Raw genomic sequence first — 14,439 nt, 5'->3', positions numbered from 1 at the left:
TGTACATCCCATGGTTTGCAATAAAGATTTACTTATTTACTTGTTACTACTTTCCGACTGGCAAGAAACTCAGTGATCATCATCCTCCTTGCGTTATCCCGGCATTTGCCACGGCTCATGGGAGCCTGGGGTCCGCTTTGACAACTAATCCCAAGATTTGGCGTAGGCACTAGTTTTTACGAAAGCGACTGCCATCTGACCTTTCAACCCAAAGGGTAAACTAGACCTTATTGGAATTAGTCCGGTTTCCTCACGATGTTTTCCTTCACCGAAAAACGACTGGTAAATACAAAAGTTAATTTAACTTGCTCTCTATTGAATCGAATATACACGAGCTTAGCATACAGAGGTAGACAACGAAATTTTAATTCCCGTTTTTTATAAGCTTCAGTACAAGAAACTATTCGTGATAATTCACAAGCACGCAAGACGTGTTTTAAAGAAACCGCTTGTCTTATCTTTAAATCTTGTATACAGATTTATACTTAGATATGACTACTTCCTTGGATTTAAAGGATTCTTCCTACTTAAGTCACGCGAAACCCTTTTCGTACGGGTGACGCGTGACGGGGTCGAATCCACGACCTTTGCCCTCTCTACGGTAGCTAATAAATTTCAATAAAACATCTAAATATAGTGCATAAATCTAAAACAGGCAAATGTAACAGTTAGTTAGTTGAATAACCTAGGTACATATTTTTATTAATACAAAATAATATGACAGCAATGTAAAGCAAGTACCTACTTGTCATCGCAAACATGACTGTGTAGAAATTCAATTAGAGATTTGAGAAATTTTTCATAAATAAATTATGGGGTGCAAAAAAAGTAACTAAATAAAATCACCTATTATTTATGATAATGATAACACATTTATTTCAAAAGCTGAAATATCTTCTATTTAAAACTACTGGTGACCGTAAGGCTGGCTCGTTCCTCGCTCAGCGCATTGGCATCGCCATCCAGCGAGGAAGCGCAGCCAGTCTTATGGGCACATTAGGTACTGGCAGCGACTTGGGAGACATCTGTAGGTACAGTGTAGTCCCCCTAGGTTAAGTTAGGCTGCTTTATATATTAATTTTATTAAAGATTTGCAATATTGATAACCACAGAACTTAATTTAGATAGAAGAAACAAATTCATATATTTGTATAGGTGCCGAGCGTGTCAAATTTTGTACTGAAGTTGATTCTTGCCTGTAATTTTAAATATGTCTCAGGCTCTTGATTGTTCATAATTTTTGTGTTGTTGCAATTGAATATCACGTAACGAGGCATTTTTTATGTTTTGGTTGACTTCAACTTACAAAAATTGACGCCCGAAAGCCGCAAGCTGCGAGTAAAGACGGACAACTTACTCAGTGGATTTCACTGAGTTCATTTGACACGCTAAGTAGATACGTTTGCTTGATCTATGGTATATTTAATAATCAAACGAACTTACCTGTGAAGTTTGATTACAATTATACGAGTATCCAAATCCGAGACAACAAATATTATTTACTATGCAGCACACGGAATCGTACCGTCCAAAGTCACACATTTCAGAGATATAAAATTTAAAAAACAAGTTCTCGCCATGCATACCTACTACCTTCAACATAGCCCAGCGCCCTGCGGCGTAAACCCATCATTATTTTAGAGTAGATCTTTTTGTGTCGTGAAACCATTTTATTGTTATTTTCGGGGATGGGGGCGGGACTTTGTTGTCTCGGATTTGGATACTCGTATAATTGTAATCAAACTTCACAGGTAAGTTCGTTTGATTATTAATTATACTTCCTATCCAAATCCGAGACAACAAATATTATTTACTATGCAGATGTTCAGAGCCTTGCATGTCAATACAAATACTGAATGCGAAAATAAAATAAAGTATGGACATCAAAATACGATATAGTGTTAAATTTCGTATGAGTACCTACTTAATGGTATTAAGTATCTGATGATGTGACGTCATGATGACGTCATCAAGCAAATTAAAAGTTATTCCTATTATTTAAAGTTAAGTTATTCCTATTATTTTATATATAACCTATTGAAAATGTTATAATTATATTAAGCTTTAACTTATGAATATTTTTGATATTCCCTGGTTATGGTAACACTGATTAGTTTGCAACTTCTAAGGTCTTAGAACGGCGCTTTTTGGCTTTTAATGAAATGTTTTTAAATTAGTATTAATTACGTTTTAAAGTCAAGGTCATTATAGTTTCATCAGTTTTCATTTAAGGTTTTTCTGATATACAAGAAATCTCATGTAAAATTATGCGTAGCAACAAATTCCCTTTTGTGCATTGGCAATGCAAGCAATAAGCATACGCAGTTACAATGTTTTATTTATATTCCAAGGTGAATTAAAAGTCAAATTCAATTACTATGCAATTAAAAAGTAAGTCCATACAATGCCTTAGTATACTATTTTCTAAATATTGTTTTAAAACGTCATATCACTTTGTTCATATAACATAAGTAACGGTAAGTATTATATTAATTTATATAGATGCCAACAAAAAAGGCTCCTATACTTAAAAAGGAAGAAGTAAACTTAGCTAGTTACTAGTTTAATACTTAAACAAGTATTATGTAATTATTGCCGATGTTTTGAGGACAAACTATACAACATTCAATTTTAACATCTGATTGTAAAATTGTATAGAAGGCAAATGAGCAGACAGATCGCTGTCACCCATGAACACCAAAAACCTGAAGCATTAGAAGTTTTTTTTTTTTTTTTTTTTTTTTTTTTTTTTTTTTAGGTTTAAGGTGTGTTTGTCCGGTAATCCTTCAGAAGACAGTTCTGCTTATTCCACACTTGCCACAGTTTCCTTTATTAATTAATTGAGGGAGTAACAAACAACAAACATACATACTAATAAAATAAAATAACGTTACAGTAAAGCTGTACTATGTATTGTGATACAAAACTACAATTAACAAGAAAGAAAATAGGTAGTTGTGTTATACAATCAACTATCATAACTATTTAAACTTTCTAGTTATTAAGCGAGACAGTATGTCAATCAGGGATTTCAAATTTAAATATTAATTTCATTGGAAACTTTATTTTCTAATTGGATTTATTAATCTAGCTGTTCACGGCTGCAATAACTCTGCATAACTGCACAACTATATTGTGTGTATTAGTTTCCATCGGCGATTTTACCCCGGGTATATAGGCCTAGATAATGTGCACCACCCACGAGTCAGCCCCTGTTTTCCGTACCACAATTCCCCTATAGTTTAGAGCTCTAAATATTGTATTAGATTTCTCTTTCAATCGAGGTATGTTAATTAAAGTGTAGGATATAGTCGTTGCTCGCCTGAAAGGGATTTATTGCGCCTTGATTATTTATTTTCATCATTATAACTATTATAACAGCGAGTAATTAATGATGACACGTACTAAGCATTGTAAAGTGATTTGTGTAGGTATAGGCTGTGGTATAGGTCATAGAGCTATGACTGAAGGGTTAATACGGCGTATATTTTATTATTTTAGTGTATGCATGATGCTCATATGGTGTAGCAATATTATATTGTATGTCTTGTCAGAGCAATAGTATTAGCAATTTTAAGGAAAATAAGATTTACATTTTTGTTTACTGTTCAATCATTGGTTCATTGGTTCAATCCTTAGACGAAAGTGTTCTTATATTCTTTCTGTATAATGTGCGTTAAGTAGGTAGGTACCTACATAAGTTATATAACAACACTATTAAATCTGATTAACAAGTCTCGAGATAATGTAAATCTCATTAACATTAACACTTTTAAAGCGGAGTAATGTTACTATCTTTAATTTGTGAGAGACCAAGGAGCGGAGCGGCCGAAGAATAAACAGATTGAATACAGCGAGGAGAGAAGCAATCGAAGAACGTTGGAGTTGCGAGCGAAGAGCGAAGTGACCGATGAACGTAGCGACAGAAGCGTGAATCCACCGAAGCGTAAACCGATTGAAAAAACACAGTGGACAATGCACTGTGAGACCGGAATTCTCAATGTAGTTTGAACGAAAGAAGAGCTCCTGAGACAATTTGTGGAGAAAATATAGTCATTTTAAGGTTGACTTGATATGCATATAGCTAGAACGCTATAAATACAATGTTCTCTATAAAATGTATCTATAAAAGTGGAGCCATCGATACAGTTTTGAAGCAAAGATCACACTATTAATGTTTATTTTATTTATTTCCTAATAAAGTGGAGCCCACAAAGTTTCAACACTCAGAGAGCGGAGATCTTGACTTCATTCGTGGAGAATTACATAGTAAGTTTAATTTAAAATGATAACATTTTGTTTTAATTTCTTGTGTTTTATATATATAATTATGGTTAGTATTTAAATTTATCATTATTTTTTGACTAAGTTGTTTAAGATTATTTTAATTCCTTATTTATTGTATTATTATTTTTGTATTTTTGACATGTTTTGTTTATGCCATTAAAGGTTTTGAATTGAGTTGAATGGATAGCCTATCACTGTTAAAATGTGCCACAAACAGCTACTACGCCTTAAGCGGAGCCTTCGATACAACTTGTGAACAAAGATAGCAACGTTACTGTTAAAGTAGGGCACATATAGCTACAACGCATTTAGCGGAGCCCTCGACACAATTCATGAAGAAAAATAGCCACGACACTGTTAAAGTGGGGCACATATAGCTACAACGCATTTAGCGGAGCCCTCGACACAATTTGTGGAGAAAAATAGCCACGACACTGTTAAAGTGGGGCACATATAGCTACAACGCATTTAGCGGAGCCCTCGACACAATTCATGAAGAAAAATAGCCACGACACTGTTAAAGTGGGGCACATATAGCTACAACGCATTTAGCGGAGCCCTCGACACAATTTGTGGAGAAAAATAGCCACGACACTGTTAAAGTGGGGCACATATAGCTACAACGCATTTAGCGGAGCACTCGACACAATTTGTGGAGAAAAATAGCCACGCCACTATTAAAGTGGGGCACATATGGCTACAACGCATTTAGCGGAGCCCTCGACACAATTCGTGGAGAAAAAATAGTCACGCTACTAATAAAGAAGGGCATTTTACTGTAGGTTCAGATATAATTTTGCATGCCATTTTTGGCTAAACATGTATTGCTACTCAAAAATAGTAATGTACCAACTAATGTATACCATGTTTATCGCAATAAAGTAATTCATTCAATTCATTCACAAATGGCTACAACGCATTTAGCGGAGCCCGCGACACTATTTGTGGAGAAAAATAGCCACGCCACTATTAAAATTTGGTACATATAGTTACAACGCATTTAGCGGAGCTCTCTCGACAACATTGTAATCTCAATTTTCATCACTCATCAGGGTTTTATTTCTTTTCTACCCGATACTCAACCAATCATCCTTGACGCTATTATACTGGAGTACTATTTCAAGACATGCTTACAATATTTATTATTGACACAAGTAAATCTTTATTTACAATAAGCTCTTATAATTATAATCTCTAATGTCTTAACAATGTCAAACAATATCTAATGTTCTAATGTCTTTATTTTTATTTCTTTATGATTTAATTGCTGGACATAGACACATGTCATCCAAATAGTAGGTAATTACTTACAAAAAGAGACTTGCTCACATAGGGTACTTGTCTTCACACAAAACTGATAGAAAAAATTTGGATGTGATCATGATGCCGAGCTAGAAACCCGTAATGTTCGCATAAATCCTTTCGTCGGCATCGAAGTACGGCCCGTACTATATACAACAGCAAGCAACAGGCAACACTGTCAACACATTTGTGATCCCTATTACCACGGCATAAAGTCTAACGATAGTCAGTTAAAGGTGTTGCTGTTTGTGCCATGGATTCGGTATTAGTTAAGGCGCCTTAGGTAAGATCGTGCAAGCGCGTCCTGTTTTAATGCATCAGTTACTGGCAATGTGCAGTCGGTCATTATATTTATTAATACATTATTGAATGAATCAACAGAAAAAATATAGTTTAATTATTGGTTCCAGTAATTGTAAATATTGCTACAACTATTGCTCGTTTGACTTATAAATATTGTTGAATGTTGTTACAATTTAGATAACGATGCGTTTTTCTTTTAAACTTTTTATAAAAGGCGCTTTATCACCAACCAGAAAAAATATGTTTATAGATCAGACATGTTGTTAACGTATAATATACTGTTCTATACGCCTACGATATATACGAGTAAAATCATATTCGTAAATATTGAAGTCAGAGATCACATCGATTGTCAGTAGGTAGTTTAATAGTTACATATAGTAATATGTCAGTAGGTAGTTTAATAGTTACATATAGTAATATGTAATCTGTGATTTACGTATTACTTAAACACATATACTAGTACTTTCCTACTGCAACTTAAGTATTCATACCGAAAGCCTTTTGTTTGAAAAAGAAGGTAGTCGTAGAAAATCCTATCGTATGACCAAATATGACCGCAAATAAGTTTAGTATTTCGTTAACTTCTTAGTTCTAATTATCAATAGGCAAGTGAGGCAAGCTACTTAAATGATAGTACAATTGTGTGTTAATGTGTAAAATCACATTAGCTCGTAGCTACGATCGAATGAAAAACGAAACTATTATACACTCGCCGATAACCAGACTAAACTCGCCGGTACTATACGGCGGTCGGCAGTTGTTCAAATATGGTTTGAATTCTATAATCACCATTTAGCGCACTATAGGTACATAAGTAGGTATTAAATCACTTACCGAACTTCATAAATTCACAACATTTACACTTTTAGAGGAACACTTATTTTGACGAAATTACGTGTGACTCGGACGACACAAAAACATGTAATGATGGGTTTACGCCGCAGGGCGCTGGGCTATGTTGAAGGTAGTAGGTATGCATGGCGAGAACTTGTTTTTTAAATTTTATATCTCTGAAATGTGTGACTTTGGACGGTACGATTCCGTGTGCTGCATAGTAAATAATATTTGTTGTCTCGGATTTGGATAGGAAGTATAAATGACATCTGTGTTGATAACACATAAATTCTATATATCGTCACTACTTTGAAAAAATCTCGTATCTCACACTGCTCATCAAAGTTAAAACGTAGTAAGTCTCTATGCATTCTATACATACTAACTACATTCTTTTCTTCATTGACAGAAGAAGATACAAGTTTTTTTAAAAGTAGTGACGATATTTGGTTTATCGTTCGGCCGTCTGAGAATAAAACGGTGTCAAGAGACTCTAGTCTAGCCTCTCAATTAATCTGTTTATGACGAGTCTTTATACTCCAGATAGTTTGAAATCTAAAACGGGGCCAACTTCGTATAAGCCTGTTATGAGGCACAATCTTATTAGTCTGAAATATCATACTCGTACTCACTGTTGTAGTTGTGAAGCCTTAAGTGTTTCAATGTAGTGACAGAAGATCGTTGTACGTTAATAGGATCTAACTAGTAGGTAAAGAAACTAAGAAACAAAATCTTTTAGGTATTTCTAATTTGCGACATTGTTATAAGAGTGTTTATCTAGGCACAGGCAGAGTTCGTGAAAAAAATATTCATATTCATATTCTTTATTATATTCTAAATATAACATGTCACATAATAAACATTATACAATTTAGTTATTAACTGTAAATTGGTTAATATATACTTTAGACTTATATTGACCGGGATATAGACCGTGATTACCTTTTTGATTTTTGTCGAGCTCCCGATATTTCGACGCAGTTGCATGCATCATGATCACGGAAAACTGACGAAGGCGGGTGGATGTTAAAGTTGTATAGACAGCGCGCGATCTACCCTCCTTCGCGCGCGTCGGCTGCGTTCACTTTCAGCGTTACCACTGGTCGCGTTCACACTCGATGGTCTGTCCAAACACACTACACTCACAGTGTCACTACGTTTGTTCAATTCTGACTTCACCGGTTTTTTACACAAACAAATCACTGGATTCCATACATTAGATAGTTTGAAGCCATCCTCACGATTGAAATTTTTATATTTGTGAATCTCAATGGCTTCTCTTACCAATCTCGGTATGTAGTGGCGTTCCGTCGAAATTACCTTAGGACTATGCAACTCGATCCAATGATTTGCACCCGACTCAATGAGATGTTGAGCAATAGCAGACTTGCGAGTATCGTTCTTTTTGACTGCAGCAATGTGTTCTCTAATTCTGCAGGCAATAGTGCGCTTGGTCTGCCCTATGTAAGAACTGCCACAACTGCACTCAACTTTGTACACACCAGGTTTTTCCAGAGGAAAATTGTCCTTAGGTGACCGCAAGAACTGTGCAATTTTCCTGTGTGGGGTGAAGATAATTTTTACAGAGTAATTGTTTAGTATTTTAGAGATCTTATCTGTCACTCCCTTTACGTACGGCATAAACGCTGGTTGTCTCTCTAGTCAATATAAGTCTAATGAAAATAACCGTGAATCATTCAAAACTCTTAATATATACTTTTCTCAAACATGGTATGAAATATTGATGTTATGTGCCTTATAATTGGCAGCGAAGTATGACGTTGCAGGTGCGGCTAGGACGATTGATAGATAATGGAATTTCATACAAACCTTGCAGGCCAAGGCCGGCAAAGTCCTCTTTTTTAATTTCCAAACACAGATAATTGTGACATAACATTTAGCCAATTAAAAAAAAAACTATAAGGGGCTTTATAGACGTGCCGACTGCAACTGGTACGGGCCCTAGACAATATTTGATTTTGGGTGCGTTTTCATACAAAAAAAATTTTTTCGTTTTTTTTTGAATTTTTTTTAACTTTTTGTTTTTTTATAAGCGCATCAACGGGGAACGAAAATTCGATTATTTTTGCGCTACGACGCACCGTTTAGGAGATACAGCCATCCAAAGTTACTATTTTCAGTAGACTTTATTTATTTCATACCATGTTTGAGAAAAGCACTATACATACCTCGGCGGGAAATGGGGTTGCCCGCGTTGCAACCCCCTTTGTCCCGGCCTCTGTAGTAATGTACTATTATTAGGTTACTAAATATTTAAAAATTCTTCATAACTATAGAACGTGCACTGAGAGAAATTTGCATTGTGAATTTAATAAGTTCGACTTGTTGCGGTTTATCCGTTTGAAGCCAAACGTATGTTTAAAACAATATGTGTCAGGTTGTTTTTATAAAATCGACTTGTTGATTCAAATATATTGCCGATTCAAATGACAAGTAGCTTGTTGTTTGAACCAAAGAGCACGTAGGTGCTATTTTAACCAAAAAACTTGTTGAACGAACATGAAAACTGGTTGTAATTTCTCTCAATGATGTGCTCAAGAAGCCAACGTTTCAGTTTTGACTTAAAGCCAGAGAAAGAAGTAGCCGAGGTGACTGTGTCGGGCAGCTTATTATAAATAGTTGGTCACATGCGTGACCTTGTTCGACCGCGCGAGTCTTCTTTATAATAAAGTTTCAATGCCAATCAGCAATTTTGGGGTTGCAAGAAAACTATATTGCAGTGACAATGCTGAGCCTATCGCCCACCACAATTGCACCCATAACCCACAGTCAACTTCCCTACACCCATAGGAAGAAAGGGGGTTGTGAAATTCTGTCTCCTGGCTCGTAGTAAAGGCGTAATCAAGCAGAAACTGTTTAAAACATAACATACACTGCATGGTTCTATAGAATGACCAATTATTACGTCACCTATTCACGTCAAAATAGTCTGAATTGAACACCACGTATTTACATGAACGGGAAACAAGAGAAGTTCAATAAAGGCTTGTAAAACGAACCAATGATAGATGAGCAAAGTTTTGACGGTTCACTCACTAAAACTAGTACTTACATACGACCCGATTCGAATTTTTATTATACGTCTAGCTCTAGACACAACATAGATCGGATATGTCCGTATCAAAGTTGAGGTCTTTGTTCGAAGAATCTTTTGACAATGACGTATCCGGTCCATATATTCTTATAGTACTAGCCTCTGGCGATCATTGTAATACATGTAGTGTAAAGGTCCCTCGTCAACTTCACAGAGTTAAATTAACCTGCCAAATAAACCCAGTCAGAGGTCAGAGCTTCTATTTATTATTTATTTAAAATAATTTTCCTAGAAAGTCTTTATAAAGTTCTACTTTGGTGATTTTTTTCATATTTTTGAAACTTATGGTTCAAAAGTTAGGGGGGGGCACATTTTATTTTTATTTTTGGAGCTATTATTTCCGAAACTATTAAAAATATCAAAAAATGATTTTCGTACACCTGTTTTTAAATACCTATCCAACAATATATCACACGTTAGGGTTGGAATGAAAAAAAAAATCACTCCCCACTTTACGTGTACCCTAATAAGATTTTTTTTACCACTTTGTCGGCGTGATTGATGTACATATTGGTACCAAAATTTCAGCTTTCTAGTGCTAACAGTCACTGAGATTATCCGCGGACGGACGGACAGACATGGCGAAACTATAAGGGTACCTAGTTGACTACGGAACCCTAAAAAGGTAGAGGCTTACATGGCTAGCCCGATTTTGACGCACTTCAAAGTTGGCATCATTCGACGCGCGAAGGCTGCATAGTTTGAAGTTTATTTTGTTCCACGGTTTATTCAAGTAATGAATTCGCGACTGGAACAAACACCAGAACCGATAAGGATAATAAAAAACTTTCATAGCTTACAATACCAGACAATCAGAAACTATTGCGTCATCCGTTTCGGTCTTTATTTGTCTTATAAAATGACTTAGGTTTTCGGTTAGGTATCTCGCAAATATTGATATTGAGAATTGGACACAAATCGATCAAGCTAGGTGTCATCTCTAGGATAACACGCATTCCTGAGTCACAGTATAGTAAAGAGTACTATCGCACAGTAGGTATGGCCTCCCTGCCCCCGCTGAAAGTGCCGCCCATCCGCACTTGGTTACCTTACAGTTACCGCCTGTCAAGAACGCGACCATTCGATCTGTCTTTTCTCACTCACACAAGCATGGAACACGTTCGCCTACACGAGCTTAGACTGTGTGTAGGAACGCGCTTCTTTCATATAATTAGATCGCCATTGTCTGAGATGTGCTTGAGTTTTTATATTAATTTCCGAGCAAAACTTGATCTTACTGATATTCTACGTTATACAGGATGTAACAAAAATGGTGGTGATCCGTTTAAGGGCGTATTCAGTATCGTATTCTCATCAGGAAAAAGTAGAATAAAAAATTTTTTTCGCAAAAAATTTTTTATCTTTGTATGGAGATTCGACCGATTCGCGCGGCCCGGCTCATACAAAAGTGAAAATTTTTTTAGCGAAAAAAAAAATTTCTTCTACTTTTTCCTGATAAGAATACGATAATGAGTAGGTACGCTCTTAAACGGATCACCACCATTTTTGTTACACTCTGTATATAAGTTATTTATTGTATAACAAAAATAATCCACGAGTTTTTGGGTACCACAAGTTTAGTATTAACTCGGATTCGCATGATCCCTCACAAATTATCTGTAATGAGATCTAAAGCCTCATTCACTCGATTTCGCGTCGAATATTTCGAGATGATTAAATGAAATGAGTTCTCTTCGCTTTTTGACGTTTATTACAGATTAAAATCTTCTTCGGAACCATGATTCTATAATAGCGCATTTTTGTGTAAGTAATATGGTTGATTGGTTGACTTTGAATAAAGTAACCGACGATATTTGGAAATTTTTGCCAGAAGAATTGAATACCTATATATTTAGTTTACTCAAAATTTAAATTGTTATGAGATTCTGCAATATTCTGTAATTGTACTTCTAGAACTCTAACTTTGTGTCTTGGTCATGTAATAAAACTATATCATGTAAAGATACTTTTCTCAAACATGCAATGAAACCTACCTCTTTATATCGCACCATCGAGACTAAAGTGCATGACGGCGATTTGAGGGGAGCTGTTCGACTGCTTCTGTCAGACTCCGCCCTTGCTCCTTCTAATGAGAATACACTACTTGCTTTGAAACAGAAGCACCCGCCTCCATCTAGGTTAGTAGTTTTGCCACCTGAGCCTTGCATTACAAGCCCGTTTCTGACCGTAACGCCTTCAAACGTAGCCGCGGCAACCGCATCTATCTATAATGGGTCTGCCTCTGGTCTCGATGGGTTGCGACCCCAGCATCTCAAAGAACTGATTTCACCTGCCGCAGGTAACAACGGTCCCCGTTTGTTGGATTCCCTAGCCAAATTATGCAATTTCTTACTGAAAGGTATGCTAAACCTGGAAGTAAGACCATTTCTTTATGGGGCCTCCCTTTGTGCCCTATCTAAAAAAGACGGCGGAATCAGGCCAATTGCGGTTGGTAGTATTTTTCGACGCCTCACGGCTAAACTGTGTTGTCGAGCAGTCAGAGAAAGCATGGCTTGCTTCTTGCAGCCCCGACAGTTGGGGTTCGGCACAATTCTGGGTTGCGAAGCGGCAATACATGCCACGCGCCACTTCGCAACAGAACATAATAGTTCTCATGACATCATCATCAAGATAGATATAAAAAACGCATTTAACAGTGTAGAGAGAGACACAATTCTGAATGAAGTCCTAGATCAAATTCCACTCCTTTATCCCTTTATCTACCAATGCTACGCCTTGCCGAGTAATCTCTTCTACTCGGGTAACCTCATCCAGTCACAAGTCGGCGCTCAACAAGGCGACCCCTTAGGACCTCTTTTATTCTGTTTGGCCATACACAAAATTATTTCCGCAGTAAGCGCGCCATTGAACGTATGGTACCTTGATGATGGTGTCATCGGGGGCAGCCCAGAAGTTGTAATTGAAAACTTAAAAACTCTATTACCGGCCTTAAAAACAATAGGATTAGAAATAAATTCTACAAAATGTGAATTGTTCGCCTGCGGTAATGTAACTCCCGAAACACTCACCAATCTGGAAACAGTTCTGCCGGGATTGAGACAGATTGATAAATCCTCTTTCCAACTCTTAGGTGCTCCCATATTTTCCGAGGGTGTCAGCTCTGTATTACAAAGTAAAAGGCAGGCACTCGCGGGGGTACGTGAGCATCTGAATCACCTGTCGAGACACGTCTCTCTCATTCTTCTGCGGAACTGTTTCTCAGTACCTCGCACTACCTACACCCTTCGAACATCCCCAACCTGGCTATATATACAAGACCTACAACACTACGACGACACTCTAAAACTCATCCTGGAATCAGTGCTGAACGTAAGCTTGAGCGGAGATCAGTGGCTTCAGGCAAGTTTACCCGTGCGTTACGGTGGTCTAGGTGTTCGTCGAGTCCAGGATATCGGCCTGGTGGCCTTTTTGGCTTCAGCATTCGGTTCAGCTAATCTCGTCTCACGTATACTAGCTATAGATAGCACCGACACCTGTATACCATTCGCATCCGATGCTTTAGCCAAATGGGCCACATTATGCCCTTCCAACGACCGGCCGGAAAACCCGGCTGTTCAGAGGGGCTGGGACGATATCCTGTGCAGGCTCCGTCAAACTAACCTACAGGCTGGTGCCTCGGGATACGATCTAGCGCGACTCAAGGCGATTTCCCAGCCTGAGTCGGGTGCGTGGCTGCATGCCTTGCCTTCTCCTCAACTGGGGACACTGCTGGACAACGATTCCCTAAGAATCGCAGTGGCCTTAAGGCTAGGGAGCAAGGTGTGCAATGTTCACCGATGCATTTGTGGGGCGTCAGTTGAGGAGAACGGCCACCACGGACTCAGCTGCCTACGTTGCGCCGGTCGTTTCCCCAGGCACCACTCGATAAACGAAATAATTCGTCGTGCGATGCTCTCGGTAAGTGTTCCGTGCCTCCTGGAACCGCCAGGTTTGTCTCGAACCGATGGCAAACGTCCCGACGGGCTGACGCTGGTTCCTTGGCAGAGAGGGCGGTGTCTTATATGGGATGCAACGTGTGTGAGTACATTTGCTGCATCCCATATCAGACACACAGTTAAGACGGCAGGCTCAGCAGCAGAGACTGCCGCCAAAAACAAACGCCTGAAGTACTCTGCCTTGGAAGCCACTTATGACTTCGTGCCCTTCGCGGTTGAGACAGCCGGGCCCTGGGGAAGGGAGGCGCGTGAACTCTTCCGAGAGATCGGAAAGCGCCTCAGGGAGAAAACAAAAGATCCCCGTTCCGAGTCATGGCTTGTCCAACAGGTCTCCATCGCCATACAGCGGGGTAACGCTGCTAGCGTGATGGGGACCTTTGGACCCGGCATGGCCCGGAACGGGTTCCTTTAGGTATCGTACCTTTTTTTTTATATATGTAGTAATAATTGTTTTTTTTTTTATTATTTTATAATTGTACGCAAGTTAATAAATAAAAGTTGTTATTACAGGATTCAAAATAATACATGAAATATTGTCTTTACGTTCCTTAAAATGGGCTGGGAAGTATCGCTTTTTGGGCGCAACAACTCGAGAGGACTGTAAAGGGATTTCATATTATTTTTAGGACTAGGCCTGCA

At 37.9% G+C, this 14,439-nt stretch overlaps 1 protein-coding gene across 1 annotated transcript; it reads left to right on the top strand.

Moving 5' to 3' along the window:
* The first annotated feature begins 12,352 nt into the window (after nucleotides 1–12,352).
* Nucleotides 12,353–14,212, top strand: LOC125234221. The gene has a single exon (XM_048140430.1). It carries the CDS (start codon nucleotides 12,353–12,355, stop codon nucleotides 14,210–14,212), a length of 1,860 nt encoding a protein of 619 aa, XP_047996387.1.
* The last annotated feature ends 227 nt before the right edge of the window (nucleotides 14,213–14,439 follow it).

Source organism: Leguminivora glycinivorella, chromosome 15, assembly GCF_023078275.1.
Source record: "Leguminivora glycinivorella isolate SPB_JAAS2020 chromosome 15, LegGlyc_1.1, whole genome shotgun sequence".
NCBI classification, from domain to species: domain Eukaryota; kingdom Metazoa; phylum Arthropoda; class Insecta; order Lepidoptera; family Tortricidae; genus Leguminivora; species Leguminivora glycinivorella.
This window is presented reverse-complemented; position numbering and strand designations above follow the sequence as displayed.